Source organism: Eutrigla gurnardus (genome assembly GCF_963514095.1).
Source record: "Eutrigla gurnardus genome assembly, chromosome: 18".
Classification (NCBI taxonomy): Eukaryota; Metazoa; Chordata; class Actinopteri; order Perciformes; family Triglidae; genus Eutrigla; species Eutrigla gurnardus.
This window is the reverse complement of record NC_139929.1, coordinates 14,699,749-14,723,406: the sequence shown is the minus strand read 5'-3', so window position 1 is coordinate 14,723,406 and position 23,658 is coordinate 14,699,749. Positions and strand designations below refer to the sequence as shown.

General features: G+C 41.6%; 2 protein-coding genes across 5 annotated transcripts; one reads left to right on the top strand and one right to left on the bottom strand.

Annotated features, from left to right (window-relative positions):
* Window positions 1–41: 41 nt before the first annotated feature.
* idi1 (isopentenyl-diphosphate delta isomerase 1) lies at window positions 42–4,105 on the bottom strand. The gene is made up of 7 exons (XM_084033753.1): window positions 3,971–4,105; window positions 3,085–3,209; window positions 2,109–2,281; window positions 1,914–2,006; window positions 1,685–1,815; window positions 1,462–1,566; window positions 42–1,260 (listed from the first exon to the last, which is right to left on the bottom strand). The coding sequence occupies exons 2-7, from the start codon at window positions 3,204–3,206 to the stop codon at window positions 1,048–1,050; spliced, it is 837 nt and encodes a 278-aa protein (XP_083889879.1). The 5' UTR covers window positions 3,207–3,209; window positions 3,971–4,105; the 3' UTR covers window positions 42–1,047.
* LOC311028936 (WD repeat-containing protein 37-like) lies at window positions 3,830–22,422 on the top strand. Of its 4 annotated transcripts, none has more exons than XM_084033748.1 (14): window positions 3,830–3,908; window positions 5,201–5,476; window positions 7,447–7,543; window positions 7,767–7,862; window positions 8,904–8,968; window positions 12,498–12,636; window positions 12,846–12,917; window positions 13,229–13,273; window positions 13,458–13,534; window positions 13,685–13,919; window positions 14,590–14,731; window positions 19,530–19,664; window positions 19,879–19,993; window positions 20,087–22,422. In XM_084033748.1, exons 2-14 carry the CDS (start codon window positions 5,324–5,326, stop codon window positions 20,216–20,218), a joined length of 1,503 nt encoding a protein of 500 aa, XP_083889874.1. In that variant the 5' UTR covers window positions 3,830–3,908; window positions 5,201–5,323; the 3' UTR covers window positions 20,219–22,422. The 4 variants fall into 4 exon arrangements, with proteins under 4 accessions (XP_083889874.1, XP_083889875.1, XP_083889877.1 ...); XM_084033749.1 differs by lacking the exon at window positions 3,830–3,908 and adding an exon at window positions 3,972–3,992; XM_084033751.1 differs by lacking the exon at window positions 3,830–3,908 and adding an exon at window positions 6,908–7,054 and having other exon boundaries at window positions 5,240–5,476.
* Window positions 22,423–23,658: the final 1,236 nt, after the last annotated feature.

The window sequence follows — 23,658 nt, the reverse complement described above, 5'->3', positions numbered from 1 at the left end:
ACATGTCATTGTCGCTACAGTATTGCTTATTGAAATGGATGTTTTGTTTTTTATTATTAGTGTAAAGTGTTAACCTACAGTGCATCAATGTTGCCAATAAAAAACTCTTATTCAATACAAAGTTGAATTTAACATTTATTAAATGCCTTGTCATCGATTGTACAGCCCATTGTATTTTATAGTCATTCTCCAACCGTGCATGTACTTACAGAAATGACAAGGCATTGACTTTGCATCTTTGTGGTCATTGGTAGAACTGCAGTGTAGTGTTTGACCAAATCATTAATAAAGGAGGATGTTGACATCACAATGAAAGATGTAGATATTTGCGATACTATATGATAACATGTTTAAACATTTATCTTTTTCTAGTCTTAAAAGGCTGCAGCTGAACATCAAAAATACATGTTAACCATTGTATCCACTTTACTTATACTAATTTCTTGTGTGTAAATGTTTCATATTATTGTCACATTGATATCAATGTTATTTTGCCATCATTATCTGGCCCTACAATACAAAATACAGAAACATCTTCTTCCAACGACCACAATCAAACACTTTATTTCAAAGAGTGCAAAGACGCAGCTTGTTCACTGATAACCATTGTCGACAATAAACAGACGTGACGGTAGTTGTTGTGACATCACATCAGTTCTTTGGGACACTTTTCATCTCAACCTAATGACCTGTAATCAGGCACTTTACATTTTTATATAAAAATAGGCTATACTCTTAGAAACCCAGTGTGCAGCTTACTATGTATGTGTTCTATGTACTAAGAGTCACCATCGCTACTCGCATTAACCTGTGTAGATGAATGCACCTCAGAGTTACAAACCCACTACGAAATAAATCGCCTCTGCATTTAGAGAAACATTCCTACACTTACACGTCCTACTATTGTTCTAAAGTAGCCAGCGATACTTATTCTGCAGGGCGTCTGGGGTTTTTAGCAGCTCAGCTAGCCATACTTGTATACCAAGCAAGTACTACTACAACCACAGGTTTGAAATGACGGAAGGTGGAGCCGGACCCTGGTTATGGTTACATGCGGTGGATATTTTTGTGGTCCACGAACTGCTTGAGGTTGTGCAGGTTGTCCCACCACTGGAAGAGGAAGGTCTCTGCGATGAGGCTGAACCAGGGGGTGATCTCCAGTTCTTTGCACTTGGCCTTCTCCATCATCTCCTTCAGCTCCTCCTTGCTCACATAGCAGTGGCTTTTAATCTCGTTGGGGTCTGGACTCAGCTCCACGTTCTTTGGAGAGACATTGAAAGATGTTATTGTCATTAATGAAAGGCTGACAGACATAACGCAAATAGATGGTTATTGTATGACGTGAAGCAAAATCATTTTACGTTTATTCGCTTGTACCAAAAAAGCAGGGTGATGTCATTACTGGTCACTGGGATAGGACATACAATTGCACTTGACACCAATTGACACTCAAAGCACCACCTTCTGCATGAAGAGGATGTAGTCGATCTCATGTTCTCCCCACACCCCGTCTGACTGGGCCTTGTAGTGGATCCGTGTCAGGTACGTCATCTCATCTGGTGTCACCTGAGGAGGAGCAACGGGTAGGCAGAGGAGCTTAGATGCAAGGAACGATTCAAACATTCTTCTTCCATTAGATGCAGGAGACAGGACTGTCTCACACAGACACACACACACAGTATACCTGTTCCATGGGGATGCCCAGTTCAGCTTCAAGTCTCCTCTGAGCAGCTCTCCTCACTCCTATTGCTTCCGCCTCCTCCAGCTCACTGTCTGTGTGTAAAGGGTGACTGCAGCATGTGTTTGTGAAACAGCCTGTGCACACGCAGACATCGGGGTGGTTAAACACATCGCCAACTTCTACCATTAGTGTTTATGGGTTCAATTCTGTTTTTTAAGGATTTGTCACCAACCTGGAAAAGTGATTTTGGCGTCAGACCTCTGTTGTAAGAGCAGCTTCTCTTCACTGTTGAAAATGAACACGCTGAAAGCTCTGTGTAATAAACCTGGCAAAACAAAAAAACAACAACAACAAAAAAAACATGAAATAAAAAGATATGCGAATGAAGCAAGTCAGACGTGTGCAGTTTAACATGACGGATAGGTACCTTTGTCAATGTTTGCGTTGAGGTGGCAGTTCTTCTTGGTGTCCGCTCCAACCTTGCGGTCGTTGTCGTCGATGAGGATGCACATCTCGGACAGCAGCTGCACCTGCTTCTCGTCCAGGTGATCTGTGGTTATCTCGGGCATTCTGACTGCAGCCTGTAGGTGTCTCACCTCACTGCACACAGGAGGAACAGGCAGGTGGCAGTTGATCATTTAGTGTGTATTCCCATCAAAATAATATCATCAATTAATATGACATTCTGAGCACAGTAGGTAGTATTTGACCCCCCCCCCCCCCCCAAAAAAAAGCCACTGCTGCAAGCTTTTTCTTGAGCTTTCAAACTTGGAGGTGATTCAGATCAAAGTCTACCTGCTGAGGAAGACTCTGGAAAAAGCTAGTAAGTGGACCTTGAGTTTTTTCCAAGTTCAAATATGAGCTGTCACACTCAAATAAGAAGTACATTATACAAACTAAAATACTCAAATAAATGTCACACTTATATTTCATTTGGTTTTGTCTGACAAAAAGTTAAATATAATGCAAAAATATAAAATACAACAATAAGGATTATTTTGCATTACTGATTTGCATTACAGCTGATGCCACAGCCTTTATGGTATGACTTGACCTGAAAGTTTACAAAATGTGCACGTTAAATAACTTTGCAGTTGCCGATGTATGCCGAATTGAAGAGAATAGACTCAGGATTTGAGTTGCTACTTTGGACGTGCAAAGCCACGTGACGCACAATACTTTGAATACTACAATACTAGAATCTGGCGTTGACGTTCTTTCCTCGCGAAATGATGCCAATGTATCCGGAAGAGACAGCAGGCTTCAGTAGAGCTCGACCACCGGCAGCACAGACAAACACCGCGTCTCCGCTTAGCGTCAACAGGCTAATCCGTGGCTTTGCTTTCTATAAACCCAAACCAGGACTTAAAGCGGGTTCGGGAGCCTTCACGGCCCCGGCTTACCTCGATATAGTTCTGCAGAGGGGTCTGTGACGTGGTGGTGCAGCGCGAAGTACGTTTGATTTCAACGCAGCGGCTCCCTCGCAGGACACCATCCGGAGCACCGCCCACACGCCCCGCACCATCGCCTGACCAAAACAGAAAACCAATCACAAGGTCTGGAGGTGTGGGCGTTGGTAAAAACTGGAGAGGAGTTCACCCAGTCGGGATCGGAAGGCAGGCTGCCCCCGATGGTAAACATGATCAACCCGAGCGGCCATGAAATTTGATTTTATGAAAAAAGATGTATACACAGACCGAATGCTATAACCAGTTTAGTAGTAATAGAAATGGCTGTACTAAATATGATTTCCATTACTTATGAATCACTCATTGTTTAAATTAAAGAGCCACTGCTTGTTCTGTTCCACCAAAAAATGTCACATTTCAGAAGCTGGACATACCATGTGGTACATTTTGATAGCCAATCAATTATCAAACTCGTTGTCAATTGAGTGTTTTGTCGATTAATTGATACATTAATCCACACACTTAAGTGATAAATTAATTTACTCATTGTTGAAGCCCTAGATTATTTGTTTTGATTCATGTACCAAAGGTAAAAAAAAAATGCCCCTGTAAGTGTTATACTACTGTATATTACAGCATTATAATGAACTATAACTGATGCATTAACATGAAAGCATACTGTGGGAAATAACAGGCTCGTATTGTCCCGTTCCAGTAATTTCACTTCGTGTTTTCATGCCAACACTGATAGTCAACACGCCATCAGACCACTGCACAGCACAATCCGCACCAACCAGGCCTCTGGCAACCGGACTTAAGTATGCATTCTCTGCTACGTATGCAACCTTAGGAGAGACCGATAAAACCTTGAAGTACTTACATAACCAATTTCCTTGTTTCAGGTAGATAAACCTCGTCTTTTAACGTATTCTGCGCTTCTTTACGGCGATGTTTTACAGCAGAATATACTGTGGTCGAACCAGCTAGCTTGACTCCCTGCCTCTGAGGTCACGGCTTTTCATTGGATGCCGTATTCGGTGCGACGTCCCATTGGCTTAGGGAGGGCAAACATTAACCACGTGTTGCGGAAGTCGGCGCACTAATGAAATACGTGATGTGTCAAAATTTGGATAAAGAAAATCTGATACCTGTCAAACATGTAACGTGTCATTACCGTCCACTGTCAAAACGCATACGTCGACAACCTATTGAGAATTACAATATGGAGTTAGGAAGGCTAATAGCAAAACTATGCTAGGTTTAACCGATGTGTGATGTACAGACGTTAGGTACCGCAACGGAGGTGATAGAGGCAGCCATCACTTCCACTATCAGCTATGTGTTTAGTTTAATTTCTTTGTAATCCTGCGCGCTAGCTAATGAATACAGTGTGACAGGCAGTGACGGCGGTGAGTGTCTTTCTTGTTTCGTATACGTCAAAATCATTTGGCTAAAAGTCCACAAGCCATGACGCAAAGGCGACTCGAGTCATGGTTGAAAGCATCATTTACGTTGGTCATTTGCTATGGGTGGGTTTTGGCCAAGAAGTTTACTCTCTTATAGCTTTTAAATGTATAACGCTAGCTACATTATGTAATGCATTGTCCTATGACGTAAGATATGGCGCTACGGCATCATGACGACAGCACGAACCTGCACAGTCCCAAAAACGTGTCGTCCTCTTAGCATGTGAGGCACGTGACGCTGAATTTAAGTCATATGTCACAAATTCAAGTTAATTATGGAAGAAAAACTCAAGTCTGTTGGGCTTCGTGGGCTGCCAATATTATATTCAGATGACCTACAATTCTAAATGTTATTCTTCCTGTTACCAAAGATATTTAATATAACGAAGCCCCATGTAAAGATAAATGTTGTTTAAAACAAAGAAAGTGCTTAGTCAGGTACAACGTGTACCTTTTCTCATAAACAAAGCAGCATCTATTACTGGTTTTTGAATGGAGTTTGGACTTATTTAGTTTTAGAGCACCATCAATCTCAATATATCTATTTGCAGTAGTTTGGACTAACGCGGGGAAAGACCAGCCTTCACGTTGAGCAGTTCCAGCAATGGCTGTGAACCTGAACTTCACTTCCCTTTTACCTGCAGAAAGGTGGAGATAACGGAACTACCTGGTCCACCCACCAGCCGACTAGCGAGCCTGGCCTGTTGTTTACCTGCGTCTCAGTTGAGAGGTGAGCAGGGGGCAGGGCCACCCAAGCGGTAGGAGGGATGCCTGTGGAGGGTGGCAGCAGCAGTGGCTCTGCGTCGGCCGCCCGTCACCCTAAGCAGAAGCGTAAGGCTCACAGTTTGTCCATAAGGCGCACCAACAGCACAGAGGAGAGGCCGCCAGGCATCCAGAGAGGAGACATGCTGGAGGGACAGGTGAGAGTTACGCACACACCTCCATGCTCTCCCGCTCTCACGCACAAGCACACTCTCACAGCTGCACATGAGCATTTTGCCAAACATACAGCTAATAAGACATGTAATAACATATTTTGTAGGGAAAAAAAAAAAACAAAGTCAAAAGTCACTTATCAGTAAGCGTTTTGATGTTATGTTGTCGGTGTCTAGCATGTTTTTTTTTTTTTTTTTTGCCATGAGAGCACAGATCGGGCCAGTTGAGCAGCATTGCTTTAATTTTGAACCTTGTGTTGCAACATACAAGGTTATGTTTTTGTGAAATGTGGTTTCTACCTCAGGGGGAAATGTGAGTGTTGTTTAGGCAGCTACAGGATTCCACCTTTAGAATGAACTTGCTTTCCTCAAAGTGGCGTCAAGATTTGACATTCTCTGGACTTTTACGCACTGCCTGGTGTGTGCATGTTGGTTACTGATTTCTTTCTGTGAAAACAAAGAGATCCACTGTGACTATTTAAGTCCACCGGTGCCATCAAGTCAGTGATTAACTATCTCTAACCGGGTTATTTAAATTACAGTTACATTACTTTATTCCAGAGAGGCAGGTCTGTCAGCCTTAACGTGAGCAGACATTTCCTGATGCAAACCAGTTGTGGCAAACTATCAAGCGTCTTCAGGACTGAGATGATAATATCTGTTTGTTTAATCAAGAAGAACATCCTGGTTGTTAACTTGTGGGAGTTGGCTGTATGGAGTGACCGAGTCCTGCCTCAGATAGGCAGAGCAAAGGCTGTGAGCGACTGTCAAGTGTTAAATTGTATCATCACGCATTTCTGTCACGGGAGTTCAAGCTGGTGGATTGAAAGATGAAACATTGTCCGTGCCTCTTTCATGATCCAGAATTTGGATCAAAGTGTTCAGTCTGAAATAATGCAATGCTTTATTTTGTTGGTATTGCTCGGCTGGTTTTCTTTAGTGTTTACTTTCTGTGCTTGGCAGTGTCTTTTGAATGATCAGACTAGAACGAGAGCTCAGCTTGCACTATCCCCTTGTCTCATCAAGTTTTAATATGGGCAGCTTGTCCAGGTCTGATTAGTCTTTTCACCAGGTCCTTTTGTCTATTGCCAAGACATGTCTAGTCTACCCCCCAGAGCACACGCTCCACACACACAGGCAGCTTCATAAACCCATATATAACGCAGAAAGAATTTTCCTCAAAACTTTTAATGCTGTCATGATTACGCTGCAGGTTTAAGGGCCACAACTAAGCAGCTTTAGATTCATAGGGCCTGCCTGTTGTTTGCTAATTGACCCTTTTTTTAAAATAAGCGTGTTGACATGGGGAGACGGCAGAATGGTCAGGCGGTTCACGTCACTGTGACAAACGGCTGGTTTTGAACTTGTGCCAGAAGAAAGTGTGACACTCAAGTATTTGGTTTCCTCGTCTTTCAGATGGCAAGTGAAAGCAGCGACTCTCAAGACGAGCCGTCAAATGCAGACTTTTGAATCCTTTGTTTTCATGGCAGCTTTTTACATCTCTGTGCACGCTAGTCTGGTGGTCAGCTGATTATTGGGTGCTTCTAGGAGTTCACCATGGAGGTAAGTCAGTTGAAGTTTGAGCGGTTGGACCCCAGCTGTGTGTAGTTAGTACATCTGTCCTCTAGTTACGTGTAGCTGAGCAAACTGATTAAATCGGGTAAACATGCAGGCCGTGTTTGACGTGAGATTTATGTGGGAGGCTTTCGATTTGTTTTAGCAAGGTGTATTTTCTGAGTCACCCAAACTTCTCTGTGTACAGTGATAATATACAACATGTTTGTTTGTCATTGGAAAATTGTATTTGTTCCCGTCGGCAGCATTTTGTGTTAAATGTGGGAACGTTTAAAATGCGCTGCAGAGAGAGGGAAATGTGATTCCTATTTTGCAGGGCTACGTGTCAGCTTACCATCAGGTTTATTCAAGCATTGTTCTTGTCTTTGTTGTCTGTCCAGGACTCCAAGCTGCCCCTCTCCTTACGGAGCAACCTTCTCGACCTCTTTGGCCAGATTGAGCGCGAGTTTGAAAATCTCTACATTGAAAACATTGAACGTGAGTTAACTGATCAAAAGAGTTGAACAAATCTATTTTTATTGCATTTAGATTTCTTGGCCCTGAATACAGGATAAGCGGTAGACGATGGGTGGATGGGTGGATAGATTCCTTGGGCATACATTCCTGTATTGATCTTCAGGTGTTGATTGATTTACCAGGTGGTTTCAGAACAAGGCCACTGTTTGCTTACTGATGCTCTGTCACTGTGCTAACATTACAGTACGCCGGGAAATCGACTCTCTGAACGAGCGTCTGACCGGAGATGGACAGACGATTGAGGGAGGAGACCCCACCAAGGGAGCCCTGAAAACAAAAGGTACTGTATTTCCTTCTCTATCTGTTGCAGGTCTCAATATAGTTAACAGATCCTGGAACATTTAAAGTAGGCCTGTTTGATTAATCAATTTTAAATCGTTATCGCGATTATGTAGTTAGGACGATGTTAAAAACGTGAAAATCGTAAAATTGATTTTTCAAAAAGTTAAAGTTCTGCACTTTATTCATTCATTTTTGTTTAATGGACACACCTTAAGATACATGTGAAAGTGAGGTTTTTCCTCTTAATCCCAAAGGGATTGTTTTTTTGTTGTTGTTTTTTTATACAAGAGGTCTACAAGAAGATAACATGGAGCAAAGCCAGATGGCAAAAGTTCATTAATTGTACTTTATATTAATCCCTTGAGGGATATTTTGTTTAATAAGAGCAAGGTTTGCACTCAAATTCCAATGGGAAATTATTTGCAAAATGTTAAATAAAAAACAGCATATTTGAAATAATTTCTTTGCCTTTTGTCATTTCACAAAATAATCGTAATCATAATCGGAAATCGAATTTTGAGAGAAGAAAATCAGGATTTTATTTTTGGGCAAAATCGAACAGCCCTAATTTACAGGGTAAATTGATTGTGTGGCTTTAAAATGAATCTTATTCCATGGTGGCTCATGTCACAATGAAGGAAAGCCTGCAAACAAATATGACCCCTGATTGTTCAGCACATAATTATAGCAGCATGTTAAAATGTGATGAAATACTAGCAATGTTAATAGTGCAGCAGTAAAGAGGAACCTTCAGGGATTCTGGATTAAACAATGTTTTAGTGTTGCAGAATGATTTTAAGACTGATGTGAAGCTGAACAGGACAATAATTCTGACCAATAGGGATACTTTCCATGGTAACTTCAGTCAGACTTATTTAAACCTCCTTTAAAGAACTGAGTTTCCTGAAGTAAGCCTGGTTAAACGGGTAATCTTGTTTTATGAAACAACCCTCTTGTGTGGTGTGTGCCACTGAAAGCTTTGACACTTTATGAGGTCATGAAACAAACCAACGAGTTTCTTTGTCTTCCCCTCACACAGCCAGCCACAGCACCAGTCAACTGTCACAGAAACTGAAGACGACCTATAAAGCCTCCACCAGCAAGGTACCTGCCTCCACCCACTTTCGCCCGTTGTATAGAGCTCATAAGATTTGTCATCTGTGTAATGACTTGAGCTGTGAGGCTAACAGACTATCAAAGGCCCTTTGTTGCTGAGTTAGGGCTAGGAAATCGTTTTCTCTTCCTCTGAGGTCATGATATGTAACGAGAAATTGTTAATGACTTTGTTTTCAAAGTACTGATGCATTAACATGAAGGAAACTTGATTTTGTGTGTGCGAGTGTTTCTCACATGACATCTCCCTTGACGTATTCCTTTTTGAATCTCTTGCCGATGTAGCGGTTGTACACTCTCCATGGCAAAATAGGTGGACCTCGCAACTTCAGTGTGGCCACATGGGAGTTGTGGGGAGGAGATCCATGGGTAACTTCCTGAATGCTCTGTTTGTCACTAAGAATTGTGAGGGACGGCTGTCGGCTGAGTCTGTTTTTTTAACCGCAGTCTAACCTTGACTCCTCATCTCTTTTCTGCTCTGCACCAGAAGTCAATTGGGCGAACAGCTGCATTTGTAAACAAAACAGCAAAGTAGTTTGACAGTTTTACACTCTTTTATTGCACAAAATCTTATAACAGGGGTGTCAAACATAAGGCCAGAGGGCCAGAACTGGCCATTCTACGCTCAAATCTGGCCTACTGGAGCACTTTGCATAGTATGGAAGTTATTATTTCCTATTTTTCAATAAAATACATTTCTATTCTTCCTGAAAGTAGTAGCAGGCCCGGTGTTAGATACGCTATGATTGATACCACGTGGTTATGTACAGGCTGTGTGACGCAACACTGTCTATGAAGGCAGCTGCTCATGCAGGAAAATGTCTTTGTCATAAAGGAAGAAAATGGAGGGGTATCTATTTCTTCACAGAGTTAAACAGGAAGCCAGTGTGCTTGTTGTGTTCACAGAACATTTCAGTGAACAAGGAATCTATATCCAGCACCACAATCAGACTCAGCATGGTAGAAAATGCAAGAGCTTGCAAAGACAATTAGGAACAGAGAAGATTTGTTGACTGCTTTTAGTCGTAGGCGAGAGATCGTCTCAGGCTGTTCATCATCTGTATCGTAAATTAATTATTCATTAACTGAACATTTTCAGAATGTACTTGTACGTATTTAATAGAAAAGGAAAACAATAAGGGTTTGTTGTTTATAGGTTTTTGTGCAATGCTTTCATTGTTCGGCCCGATTGAGATCAAATGTGAACTAAAGGAGTTTGACACCCCTGTCTTATACTAATAGAGTAGAACCTTAATTACTTTGTGACCTTGCGAGTCCCTTTCCATCAACAAAACGATAATGCCATTAGATTATATGAAATGCCATAATGCAAGTTTATCAGAATGGCCAAGGCTTGACGAGCGTTAAACTGAGCTACGCTCAGTAAAAATGTTTTATTCAAACGGCTCTTGAAGGAAAATTTGAGCGTTTTGTGGAATACACTTATTCTGTTTTAATGCCAAGTGTTGGAGTCACGTCTTTACGTGAACAATGTTACTAAAGCTCACCAATTAAGACGCTTTTATCTCCATTGTTGAATATAAACATTGGAGTGTGCCAGCATATTTCTTGACCAGAGCCAGTAACTTGGAGTCTCTGGTTGCCTGGCAACTATTCACAGACAATAGTCCAGCATATAAACTCCATGAACTAGTGGTATTGATGATTATTTATATAACTCTCAGGGAAAAAAGTCATAGTACATCTTATGTTTTTAAATTCTTTCATATCTTCTACTTTGGTTTCCCTCTGTGTCTTATGCTGACTGTATTCATGTAATTTTTTTAGAAGTATGCCCCTAAATCTTTCATTTTAGGGGCATTTTCAACGGTGCCCCTAAAATAAAATAAGTATCATATTGAACATTTTTAAGTATATGGCCATCGTACATACATTTTCTTTTTTTTCTTTTCCACTTTACCTAAAACTTGCCCTGTGCATTGCCTTTCTTAAAGCAAAGAAACAATGTGAATGCAGCTGATTTGAAAGTTAGAAAAGAGGACACACAGGATCAAGGGAGGACGTCTCAGATTAACAGAACTAGCTGCTATATAATATACAGCTAACATGTCAGCTGGTGAAGGAACATGACCAAAAACTAATGTTTCTTACTTGAAACTAATGCTCTGCACTAACTATATCCTCGGTTTACGACCGTGTTCACCTTGACTGGAATGGGCTATTCTTCTCGTTGCTCATCGCTCATTTTGTTTCAGTGACGACCAATCCGATGGTTTTTTAACTGTAATGTGAATGTAAACACACCGGAGATAATGAGACCATACATTAACACAGTCTCTCATAAAGGAACCAGATGCTTCGCTGCTGCGTCTAATGACTACCAATGATGTCAGCTTATTGCTGTGGTCAGCCGTCTGCTTGTGGCAGCATGTACAGTGCAGATCACGACCCCTCTGTGACAACTGAAACTGCATTAATCCTTCAATGTGTTCCTCTGGAAGCCTGTGGTGACTAAAGGTCGTGTGTAACCAGACCACTAGATATTTTCTAGACATGTGGTGCATTCACTCCAGTTAAACTATAAACTCTTTTTAGTTGCAGAAACATCTTCTGATATGAAAGAAGCACTTGCAAGCTAGTTTTCTTTGAGGTTTCCTGACAGTGAGGTGAAATATAAACATAATGACACAAATAAATTTAAATTTATTAGGAGGTTATAGAAAAACTCAGGATAATAAAATTCATATTAATATAAAATATTAAACGTAGTGGCTGAGGAAAAGAAACAAATGGCTGATTATGCTGAAATACTGAATTCATAACGAACTAAGCCAATTAACTGTGCAGAATTAATTTACAGCTATAATCGCCTTTCATAAGTCTGTGGTAAACCATCTCTGTTAAAAAAAAAAGGTTTTTCTATCTCTAACTAAACCACCATGGAAAGCAAAATGATTCTACAGAACTATAAAGCTGTCCATCAGGTTTATCACTTAATCGTTTATGTCATTATGACTTATTTGCAGAGAGCGGTCAGGCTGTCGGCAGCGGTTGGTCTGATCCTCTGAAGCAGGTTAGCTGTGAGACGGCAGAAAGTTACAGAGTTAAGCCCACAGAAAGCCGGTCGACCTACTAAACTCACCCACTGTGTCTTAACTGTTAATCTGTTTAACAATAAGATGTGTGATGCGTGTAGAAAATAAAAACTGCTATTATGCTTTCTTGGGTTATGGTAAGGTTATTTAGCCAGCTTTCAATAACTTTATCATATATCAACAGACATTTGTTTCTGTAATAGGCCCTGCAGTAAGGCATGTATGCTTGGAGGTTAAGTCTAACATACACTGGTATTTATATCAGTCAGTCAAAGTAATCAGCATTCCCATGAGTTCTGAAAACTTTGTTGCCGTGCACCTTTAGTTACTTTAATTTAATTTGGCCTCTACTCGAAGCAACGATTACATTGATTTACCTTGGTTTCAGCACCTGGAGGAATGCTCATCCCTCTGTCCTGTTCTCTTTTCCCCATCACGCCCACCTGTCCTCCCTCCCTGTTCAGATTGTGTCCAGCTTTAAAGCCACCGCAGGCTCTCGGGCCTTGTGCCAGCTGCTCAAGGAGTACGTGGGCCACCGGGACGGGATCTGGGACCTCAGCATCACCCGGACTCAGCCAGTAGTCCTGGGCACCGCATCTGCAGGTACACCGAAAAATAGTCAAAACTGTCACATTAATTGTGATACCCTGATGCAATTAGAAAAATGAGTGCGTAGGTAAGATGATGTGCACACCACTAGTGTTGTTGGTGCTATCCCACTATGTAAATACACTACGTTACATTATTAAATCATAAGCTGATTACTATAAAAGTGTCAATGTCTTCATCGTTCCACTGCTGTCACTTCACAGATCACTCCGCTCTTCTGTGGAGCATCGAGACCGGCAAATGTCTGCTGAGGTATGCTGGCCATGCAGGATCAGGTAATTCATCAGAAACTTAAATAACTGGACTCATCCTCAATCATGCAGTTGTTTCAATGTACAATAAGACATCCATACTCTGTTTAGGTTAAAATGTGTTACTATTTATTAATAGGAATGTGTTAAAATCAAGCAAAAATGGATCTTAACTGGATGTAATGATGCAGTTTATGTTGCAAGTCATTCATGTGATGTGTCTACAAGTTTTACTGTAGGTTACATTTAGATAGAACAGCGTGTCTGTCCCCTCTTGACTTGTCTAATAGGAATATGTCATGTAACATGTTTCATCATTGTCCTCTCGCCCACAGTCAACTCCATCAAGTTCCACCCCACAGAGCAGATGGCCCTCACAGGTCTGTATTTAAATGCGTGTTGTGGTTTCTTTTTGTTGAATTAGCTGGATGTCTTGTATCAGCATGTTAATTCCCTTCACGACTCTGTGACGGCATCCCCCCTGCTGCTGTAGCATCCAGCACTTAAGTTTCTGTGGAGGCAAATGTGCTGCGTTTTTGCTGATGTGTGCTTATGTTTCCACAGCCTCTGGGGACCAGACGGCTCACATCTGGCGCTACATGGTGCAGCTTCCTGCCCCCCAGCCACCACCAGATGTCAGTGTGAGTAGCGCCGTGCTCTTCTCTTCCCTGAGTTTCTGCTGCGACGTCCTGGAATGTCGTGGAGTTTTGCTGTATTTTTTGAGTGAATATAAGGCGGTTATTGCATTGCACATATGCATTGACTGAACAAGTCTTTTTGTCCACCCACAGGCTCCGTGTGACGACGACCAGGACTCGTCAGACAGAGAAGAAGGTGAGGTGGATGGCGAGGGCCCTTGCGAGGTCCCCACTGTCCGTGTCGCCACAGCAACCCTGAAGAGCCACCAGGGTGTAGTGATCGCAGCTGATTGGCTGGTGGGAGGCCGACAAGTGGTGACCGCTTCCTGGGATCGCGCTGCCAACCTGTATGAGGTGGAGACGTCTGAACTGGTTCATGCACTCACCGGTATGTTAACTGACCCACATATTATATCAAAGTGTGTGTGTTTTAATATAGTTTTTATATATCAATTAGATATAATCCAGTACTTTATATTTTCCAGCAATCCTAAATTACAGGTCACTCCTAAATTAACACAAAGCAAAATCGTTGAACTTCCTTAAAAGACATGAAACCTCATTTTCTTTTTCTTTTTATTAAACAGATGCCAACAGCATTATGTTTATGTTCATTATGCTGCTAAATGATTGTGTCATGAGTCCAAATGGCCCATATTTACCTCTTTTGGTAGCATTCAGTGAAGAGGGGGGCTGCCTGCTCATTTTATGGAGCAGTTGCGACCAAATATGGCTGTTGTTTTTTTCATTCCCTGACTAACCAGGAAGAAACCAATGCCTTCCCAATGAAATCCAGTCCAAGCGGACTGTGCTGCAGGAGTCACTTATAGAAATGGCCAGATTGTGCCTCTTCTGGCACTTCAAACATCATTATTTTCCACACTTAAAAGGAAATCCGCTGACGCGACCCATGCTGTTTATTGTGAAGACAAAATGAAGTGGAACTCCGACGGTGCTCTTGCTGCTCTCTTACAGTAGCAACCACTCATCTCATTTAACGATGGACAAACCCAAGGAGTTCAGCGTGTTTACTCATTTTTGTGTGTGTGTGTGTGCAGGACACGACCAGGAGCTGACCCACTGCTGCACCCACCCCACCCAGCGGCTGGTGGTCACTTCATCCAGAGACACCACCTTCAGACTGTGGGACTTCAGAGACCCGTCCATCCACTCTGTCAACGTCTTCCAGGGACACACTGAGTAAGTCTGTCCCACAGACGTCTTTAACCAATACGTAAACATGTTGACAGTTTCTGCAGAGTTTGTTTTGCCCACATGGTGGTGCTGTAAGATCTCTCTGGCCTGTGAATCCCTCCAGTACTTTAATTCCTTTTACTGTGTCACATTAATTTACAGACCCTATTGCTCTAAGCCAAATCCTCCACTCGCCTCTCATTCATTACTGAGCACTTCTGCTCACTTCAATTTCTCTTGCTTCTCTTTCTCCCCGCCCTTCCTCTCTCTCTCTCTCTCTCTCTCTCTCTCTCTCTCTCTCTCTCTCTCTCTCTCTCTCTCTCCTGTTCATTTATCTGTCCGTTTCTGCGTTAATCCTCCACTCTGTGTAATTTGGCACTTCGCTCGCTGTTAACACTCAATTGCAGACGCTCATTTCAAAACTATGACTGTTAGACTTGTCTGTGCCTTTCAATGGCAGCGCTCTTAAAAGGCATAAGGAGTGTGTGTAAGTGTGTGTCTCTGTGTGTTTATATGCATGTCTACATGTGTGTGCTGGCTGGCTGGTTCTCTGGCAACCTTTGATTGCAAGTGGGGGGATTACGTAGAGCTCATTATGTACGACCCCAACCTGTATAATTCCTGCAGATCCCACTCTAATTCTCTCCCGTAGACAATTGGTATAATGAGATTAAGCACCAGTGTTTGGCAGTTAACGACAGCCCTCCTCCTTTCCTTCCCTCCATTCTTCCCTTCCTGATTGGCCATCGATGGTCTTCAAAGTAAAAGCTTTCTTACTTTCCCTGGTGCATTTAAAGCAGCAAACTTAGACTGCTGTCTATCCTAAAATCAGATAATAAAAAAAACTGTTTGCAGAACAGCTCATTTATAGATCAGTGTCATTTTTTATTAGCAGGTGTGCAGATGGGCATTGGGCATGTGTATGAATATCTAGACACAGCGTGTGTGACAGGGCTGAAATTAATGAATATTTTCATTATAAGGTAATCTACTGATTTTTTTTTCCAAGTTATTGATTGATCGTTTGTGCAATAAAACTCTGAACATTTTTAGAAATGTCCACATTTTTGTCCAAGGTGACACCTTAAAAAGAACCCAGTGTAATGTAATACCAGCAGTTTACTCATCCCAGCCACTTGTTGTCTCCCTGCCATTTCTCTTTTTACTATTATTTTCCATAATCTCTAATATGGCACAATGACGGGGCATAGACGACACAATCTCCAAATCCCTGTTTGGAAACAGCAGAGGAGAGAAGAGTGTGAACGGTTTAATAGGCAGCAGAGGCTGAGAGCTGGAGGGAAGACAGCCTCTTGTTTCCACAGTCTTCACCGGCAATTACAGCTAACGCGTCCTGACAGTGAGCCGCGGCAGCTAAAAGTGCAGCACACAGCCTCTCTCCCACCACCCCGCCGTAATTGCAGAGTAATGACAACTGCACATGAGCTAACTAAACAGCTGAGAGCAAACGAGAAGTGACAGCGGACTTGCTCTACAAACGGAGTGCCACGTCACGTCTGTCTCTCCTGCCACCGACGGCTTTCGGAGACATTTGATTGTGGTTGATAGAAATGCAGATTTGTGTGTGTGTGTGTGTGTGTGTGTGTGTGTGTGTGTGTGTGTGTGTGTGTGTGTGTGTGTGTGTGTGTGTGTGTGTGTGTGTGTGTGTGTGTGTGTGTGTGTGTGTGTGTGTGTGTGTGTGCGTGTGTGCGTGTGTGTGTGTGTGTGTGCGTGTGTGTGTGTGTGTGTGCGCGTGTGTGTGTGCGTGTGTGTATGCAGATTTGACATCCCATCCCTTGAGGAATACACCAGCACTTACCAGTCGGTTTTGCTGCAGCACAGCAGAATAACAGAGTGCTGTAAAATGTCTACGTCGCCTGTACCTGAATTGTTTCATTTACATTTTACCTTTTAGGCCGTTGGCTTACAAATCCACTTACAAATGTGCATATTGTAACATTCCTTGAGATGTTCATGAATTCATCAATCATTAAAACTGCTCATCTGCAAAGAGGATAAGGATCAAAGCCGTGTAAATGAATGGTTGATAGGGGAAGAAATTACAAATCTCTTGGTTTTGCATCGTTGTTGGTTGTTTACCACAAATTATTAGTCAATATTCCGAAATCCTTCAAATTCTCTGCAGTGCAGTAGAGAACTGCATATGTCCTACAGAAGGCAGTTCCTTGATTGTCTATTTACATACGGTTGCCCTAAATGTCATGCATCCCCTAGAGCCAAATATAAATGGCATCCATTAAAACTCCTGTCATTCATGTGCATGTGTAGCTTTCCCAAGAAGTAGCTTACAGTTAGAGGAATGTAAAAAACTAGAACTGACAGCAATGTCTTCAGCAGACTCTAAAGAGTCGCCGCCTTTGAGGTGACGGCCTTGTTTCCTCAAATTATAAAAGGAAAGAACATCGACGTTTAAAGGTCTCAACAAGGAGAAAAATAACAACAACAACAAAATCCACAACCGACAGTGAACAACCTCTTTTAGGGTCTGGGGAAAAAAACGCTTTTATTTCGAAAAAAAAAAGAGTAGTACACTGAAATATACAGCTACACATCTCAGATGTCCCATCAATAAGATCCTGGTTCATATTGTTATTATTCTATTGATTATTCTATTATTTAATGTATGTGCACTATGGTGTCTCAATACAAATCCTCAAAACAAATCAGACATCATCACTATAATAATTAAACTGTCTGAAACCAGCCTGAAATGCATACAGATGCATGTTGTCAGTAAACGTGAGGGTTTTCCTGACAAATAGTGTAAAAATTACTGTGAGAGCGATCATTTCAGTGAAGATGAATGGGGTCATTTTAAGCCATTAGTTGCACAAAATCTGTATCGTCACTGAAACGAGATTTTCATTTCATTGTAGGCTCTGAAGCTACAAGTGTAATGTAACATTTACATTCTAAGGTAAGCTCAGTGTCAGCTGCTAGTTGAGAAGGTTTGAGGAGGAAAATGGAGAACCACAAAAGGAGGTATGAAGTCTCCTCTAGACTTCACTCATCCCTTGGGATTTTCTTGAAATGTTGAAATCACGGTGCAGTTGTAATAAGAAAAAAAAAACTCTGACCTAAGGGATCTTTGGGCTTCATGGTCAGGGATTCATTCATTCTCTGACTGTAGAGAGCACCCATGATTCCCTCTGTATGTCTTTCTCTTCCTTCCCAACTCTGGAAGTCTCTGATCGCAGGGAGTCTTGACCTTGGCTGTCAGACACACTGCAGCGTTGCCATTAAGCAACACTGAACACTTCCCTCCCTCCTCACCACCCATTCTAAAAACACTTTAACCTTAATCAAGCTTCTAATCAATTACCTTGTCTGATTACACTCCCCACACACCTCCCACCGAGCACACCTCCTATCTTAGCTTCCCTCTCCGGTGCTCTCTCTACCTCTTGTATTCCCAGGTGGGCTGTTCCCTGTACTGTCAGAAGGAGCCTGTAACGATACAGCAGCTCCCTCGAGCCCCGGCCCCTCTAATAGGGCAAAGTTTAGCCCCCTAATTAGCTCTTAATGCCATGTCAATTTGAATTAAGAGGGAAGCCAGTTTTACAAAGGGAAAACTCAATGTGGAAGTGTGGGCAATGCGTATGTGGTATGGGACACTGCTCAACGCTAATCTAAACGAATCAGAGCTTTTTAAAAAAAAATCCCTCCGCGATTGAAAGGGCACAAGAGGGAGAAAAGAAAAAAAACCCTCATAGGAGCGGCTGACATACAGTAATAGATTGGAAATATTAAAAGTCTATTAAATGAATGGCCAGGCCTGACCGTAGTGCTATCATGTGGAGCAGTGCATCACGGCTGGCTGGATAAAAGACATTGGAAGAGGGTGATGATGTATGCATACAGAGAACGCTTCTGCTTCCATTGTGCCCAATATACAATGTTGTGTGTTTGGTATCATTTATCATTTTGTCCTAACAGCTGTCTCCTGGTATGAAGGCTAAAGTGAGGCAGCATTACACTTAAAAAAAAGTAGATTTTTTAACTTTCTATAGCGACGTGCAAGCTCTCTGTCGCTCAGAAACCTTCTGCCTATAAGCCGTTCATGATGCAGCCTCAGTCTAACTGATCAACACTAGTGCAGGTGGCTGTTTCTTCACTTCATCCAAACTTTTTGGTGGTGTAGAGTTGCAAGAAATTTGTTTTAAATTCCAATATTTTCTAAGTATCGTATCATATTTGATCCCCCCATTTCAAAACACTGGAGTGTATGTCAGAAATTATACCCAATAAACACAAATAAGCAATGAATACATTTTATATCGTTTGCCAATAGTAATGGATAAATGGTTGTAACTAAATCCACTTTTATGTAACGAATAGAGTTAAATAACATCCAATAAATGTGTGCTCGAACTCATCTGATGAAAAAAAAGGTGAACGTGAACTTTCAAGTCATTATTTGGTCTATCGAGTTATTCTGAAAGCCGCACCTTTTGTGAAACGCAAAGTGTGATCCTGTCTACATTTCTATCCTCCGGTGGGAAGGCGATACCTTGTAATGTTTAAACAGCACAATCGCACGTTAAATCAGGAGCCGCGCTGCGTTAACTCTCTGATGCTGTACCTGATACATCCTCTCTAGGTTCCAGCGGTGCCAACACTCCATGTTGTGTCTTTAGTTATGACTGTGACGCATGTGTGGATCTGTCTTATCTTCCAGGTGTATGAGTAGTTACAGCGGGTTTCACTCCAGAAAGGACTTTTGCAACAGATTGTATTGCGTTCCTTGTGTAACAGTGGGCCTCCATGTGTTTGTCTTCTGCAGCACGGTGACGTCGGCAGTGTTCACGGTGGGGGACAATGTGGTTTCAGGGAGTGACGACCGCACTGTCAAGGTGTGGGATTTGAAGAACATGAGGTCGCCTATAGCAACCATCCGCACTGACTCAGCTGTGAACCGGTAGGTGAAAGAAGGAGATGCGACTGGATGAGAGCCAGGTTTTGTGCAGACAAGAGTTAATTTGGGCTTGAGTTATTTCTGTGAATATAGCGCTGAAATATAAACTTCTATTGCCAAATCATTTAAAAAGTGACAAACTGTAGAATAACAGTCCAGACTGCATGTGTACAGGAGAGTTTATCGAGGAGTACTAACACTCCATCTGACCTTTCAGGATAAGCGTCTCCGCCAACCAGAGGATCATCGCTCTGCCGCACGACAATCGTCAGGTCCGACTGTTTGACATGAGCGGAGTGAGGCTGGCCCGACTTCCACGCAGCAACCGAATGGTGAGGAAGGGATCAAAGTGGCCAGGGAGCTGCATGCGTGATCGATGAATTAGAATAATTAAAACGGTAACATGTGTAAACTCGTGTGTGCAGGGTCACAGGCGAATGGTGTGCTGCACGGCGTGGAATGAGGAGAACCAGTCGTGCAACCTGTTCACCTGCGGCTTCGACCGGCAGGCCATCGGCTGGAACATCAACATCCCCGCCCTGCTGCAGGAGAAGTGACGCCGCTAGCGCGAGCACACGAGCAGGAGATGTACACATAAACACTGTAATCTGTGGCCTCGCACATGCTGGGATGTCTGAAGTGTTGAAACATTTTGGCTGAGTTGTGTATATTTCCAGCTGCTGGAGGTTGTGAAAAAATGTAACTTTTGAGGATTCCCTGGATGAACTCCTCTTGTAAAACATTTCCCAGTGTTAAATGACTGATATTGTTCTGACATTTTAATGTCCGAGTTGGTGCGAGGCCACAGAGCTGATCTCCTGTATCTGACCCTTCTCACTTATTTAGCATGCATTGTGAACTGTGACATGGCTGGGCTGATTATTTTGTTCCCTGTCCTTTTTTCTGTTTTTAAAGTAAAGAAGTATATATTTGACTCTACGGTCACAGGCTGCTGTACACATCACTGTTGTTTAGTCACTGCTGAGTGTTGCCCTTGCATGTAGATAATCTCAGTTTGCAAATGTTACTTGACTAGATGTGAGTGAACAGCTGTAAGGCCAGGAGAGTTTGTAGAATATGATGTAAAGAAGGTATGTATATATTATGTCGTGGCCTGATTTAAGTGACCTGTGCTGCAGGTTGTTGCTATTTCATGGATTTAAGTGTCTTACAGTGAATCTACCTGTGAGGGTGGAGATTGGCAGAGATAGCGTGGTTCTGTGAAATGTTTTTATCCTTTTAGTCAGACTTGAAATATTTCTTATCATGCAACAAAACATATGATATCCAGGCCTGCCAGATAACCTGCGCAGCATGCAGGCTACTGGCTCATTCAGTTGTCTTAAAAAATGTTCTTTTCTGAAGTTTTTCACCCATTAAGAGTCGAGTCTTTGCCTTTACCTTTGATGCTTTCAACTCACAGCCAGCCTCCATATTTCCGTATTTTGTTTTCAATATTTCAAATGAGACTGTAATGCTGCCTTGTTCAATAGGACAGTAGGATTTAATTTTTTTAAGTATTGCTGTATTCTGTCTATCTGTCAGACTGCAAAGTGTCAAGAGCATAGCAATAATGGTAAAACGACTGCACTTCTGTTCTTCACAAATCTTTTGTCGTCTGTGAATGGGATGTGTTCATAATCTAGTATTCGCTATGTGTTGCAGGTTAAGGCGCCACTACTTTTAGCCATATTTTGCGCCCATATTTCCTCGGCGTCTGTGGAAGACAGACCCGTCCTCTTCAGCCTGTTGCCAACTCAGAGCCCCGCGTTGCTGTAGTGTGTCATCCCCAAGAGAACTTGTGGGTTTACTTGTTATTTCTGTGCTTGAGTAACAGCCTGTGGATATGAAGTTATCGTGTTTACACTTTGCACCCGTAGCCTTGTGTGACCTCTTGGACCTTTTGTTGTAGATGGCACTGTTAAGTCTGTGAGAAGCACTCTTATCCAAATTCAGAAGCAATAACTCGGCTCGTTAATGTTTCTGGTGCTCTGAGCGAAGCCCATTTCTCTCTTCAATCGGTGAATATGACTCGGAAGTACACTCAAAGAACCAGAAATCCTCTGTTTGTTATACTCGTGCAATATCCCTAAACATTCAGCCATGCTGTAGTTTTTGATCTTCATACGTTTAACCTATCGCAGTGCTGTAAACCCCATGAAATGATTTAATGTACTCATGTAACTGGTGTAGATGGAGCTCAGTGTACGGGCATAACTTACCCTAAAGTCGGCTTCGGACTTCACACTTTCCTGCTGTTTCTACCAACAACAGAGTCAGGATGGATTTTGAAGTAGCATGAACCTAAAATGTAATAAGCGTATTCAAATGCCTTACCATTGCATTGAAAACGGTGCATTAGCCTTATCCACCGGAATATTAATGCACTTTTCCAAATGCTTGTTAAATAACTAATTGTGTTCCACTGCACCGTGCAGATAGGATTTTAACTCCTGTTTTATTCAGGGAAGTCAATCCCGCACCCACTGGTATCAATGTCATTTTAATCTGCAGGTAGAAAGGAAGCCCTATATCTGCCCCACATATGAATTTCAACTCAGAGGAAATATGATTTTGGATTGATACATTAAATTATTGCGTTCCAGATTGTAGGGGAGGATAAAAAAGTGGATCGGCTTCGCTTCATTGTAGCGAATCATATTCCTCAAACATCATTATGTGATCTACTTTGCATACTTTATTGTGACGGGTACGTGCTCTCTGACACTTTCCAATAAAATGTGCGATTTCCTTTCCCAGTCTCTCATGTCTCTTTTTCATCTTCTTTAACAAAAGCCCCTCTCATCCTTTTTTCACATCAATAAGATGTATATACAGTATATATCATTTTGAAAATCACAATTTATTCATCTGGATGTAAATCTGGTAGCTTGGAATAATGAAGTCTAGTGCTAATGAAAGGAGAACCATAAGGTGTGAATATTTTACTGAGTGCAAACAGAGCCTATTATCCATGACAAATAATATTTATAGTATATACTATTACACTTTAAAAGTAAAAGACCTACATTCAAAAAATGTACTTCAGTGAAAGTACAGAAGTATTTTCAGTAAAATATACTTACTAACTTGTGGTTGTATGCTTCCATCAACCAGTTGTAGTTTACTCTTGTTCAGACTCAAATAATATGTGTAGGAAAGACTTTGTAACAATATAATAAATGAATTTATGGTATAATATGCTACATTTGTTGGTTGCTGTTTGGAAACGCATGTCACCTCATGTTGGGTATTCCTCATGAATGCCGTGGTATAAGGATTATCTCATCTTTTATCTTATCTTCAACAGACGGACGCAGCAATGACCGAGCGAGCTACAGAGTGAACAAAGAGAGGGAGAGGCGTTAGTGAGAGAAAAGCAGTGAATCAGAGACATAAAATGTTCTTTTCAGAAACATCTCAAGCACAGCAAAATAAGAAAATAAGAGACGATGTAGGCTGAGAGTACTCTCTCTATGGATACATACACCACCACAAACTCATAAGTGATGATTGAGGGATTGTTTTTTTGGTTTGATTGAGTCCAGTAAATAATGGAATAATTAATAATACATGCTGTTTTCACATAGACTTATTTAAATATTATATTACTACATTTTTAACAGAGGACTGATGGTGTAACAATAATCACCAAGGTGGGCACCCAAGATTAATTAATTTTAACCACTTCAATATTTTACCAAATGTGAAATATGCAACAATCTCCCGTTCTGTGTTGTATTCTAAATTTGTTTTGACATACTTTACTATGACCTTTTGACATACTATACTATGACATTTTTCATCATACTATACTCTGATTTTTTCAAGATACTATACATATGTCATACTATGCTATGATATTCAAAGTACAGTATTATGACTATGATGTGTTTCGACATACTTTACTATGACTTTTTAATGACGATACAACATACAATACTATGACTATTTATGATGTTTTTCAACATACTATATGACCTTTTATGAAATTTAT

Coding starts and splice junctions, on each gene's coding strand:
- idi1 (XM_084033753.1), bottom strand. CDS start 3,206: ATGGTGCGGGGCGTGTGGGCGGTGCTCCGGATGGTGTCCTGCGAGGGA. Junction 2,007..2,108: donor CAACGCAAACATTGACAAAG/GTACCTATCCGT, acceptor TTGTTTTGCCAG/GTTTATTACACAGAGCTTTC. Junction 1,261..1,461: donor ACATCCTCTTCATGCAGAAG/GTGGTGCTTTGA, acceptor GTCTCTCCAAAG/AACGTGGAGCTGAGTCCAGA.
- LOC311028936 (XM_084033748.1), top strand. CDS start 5,324: ATGCCTGTGGAGGGTGGCAGCAGCAGTGGCTCTGCGTCGGCCGCCCGT. Junction 14,732..19,529: donor GTCTTCCAGGGACACACTGA/GTAAGTCTGTCC, acceptor TGTCTTCTGCAG/CACGGTGACGTCGGCAGTGT. Junction 19,994..20,086: donor TTCCACGCAGCAACCGAATG/GTGAGGAAGGGA, acceptor TCGTGTGTGCAG/GGTCACAGGCGAATGGTGTG.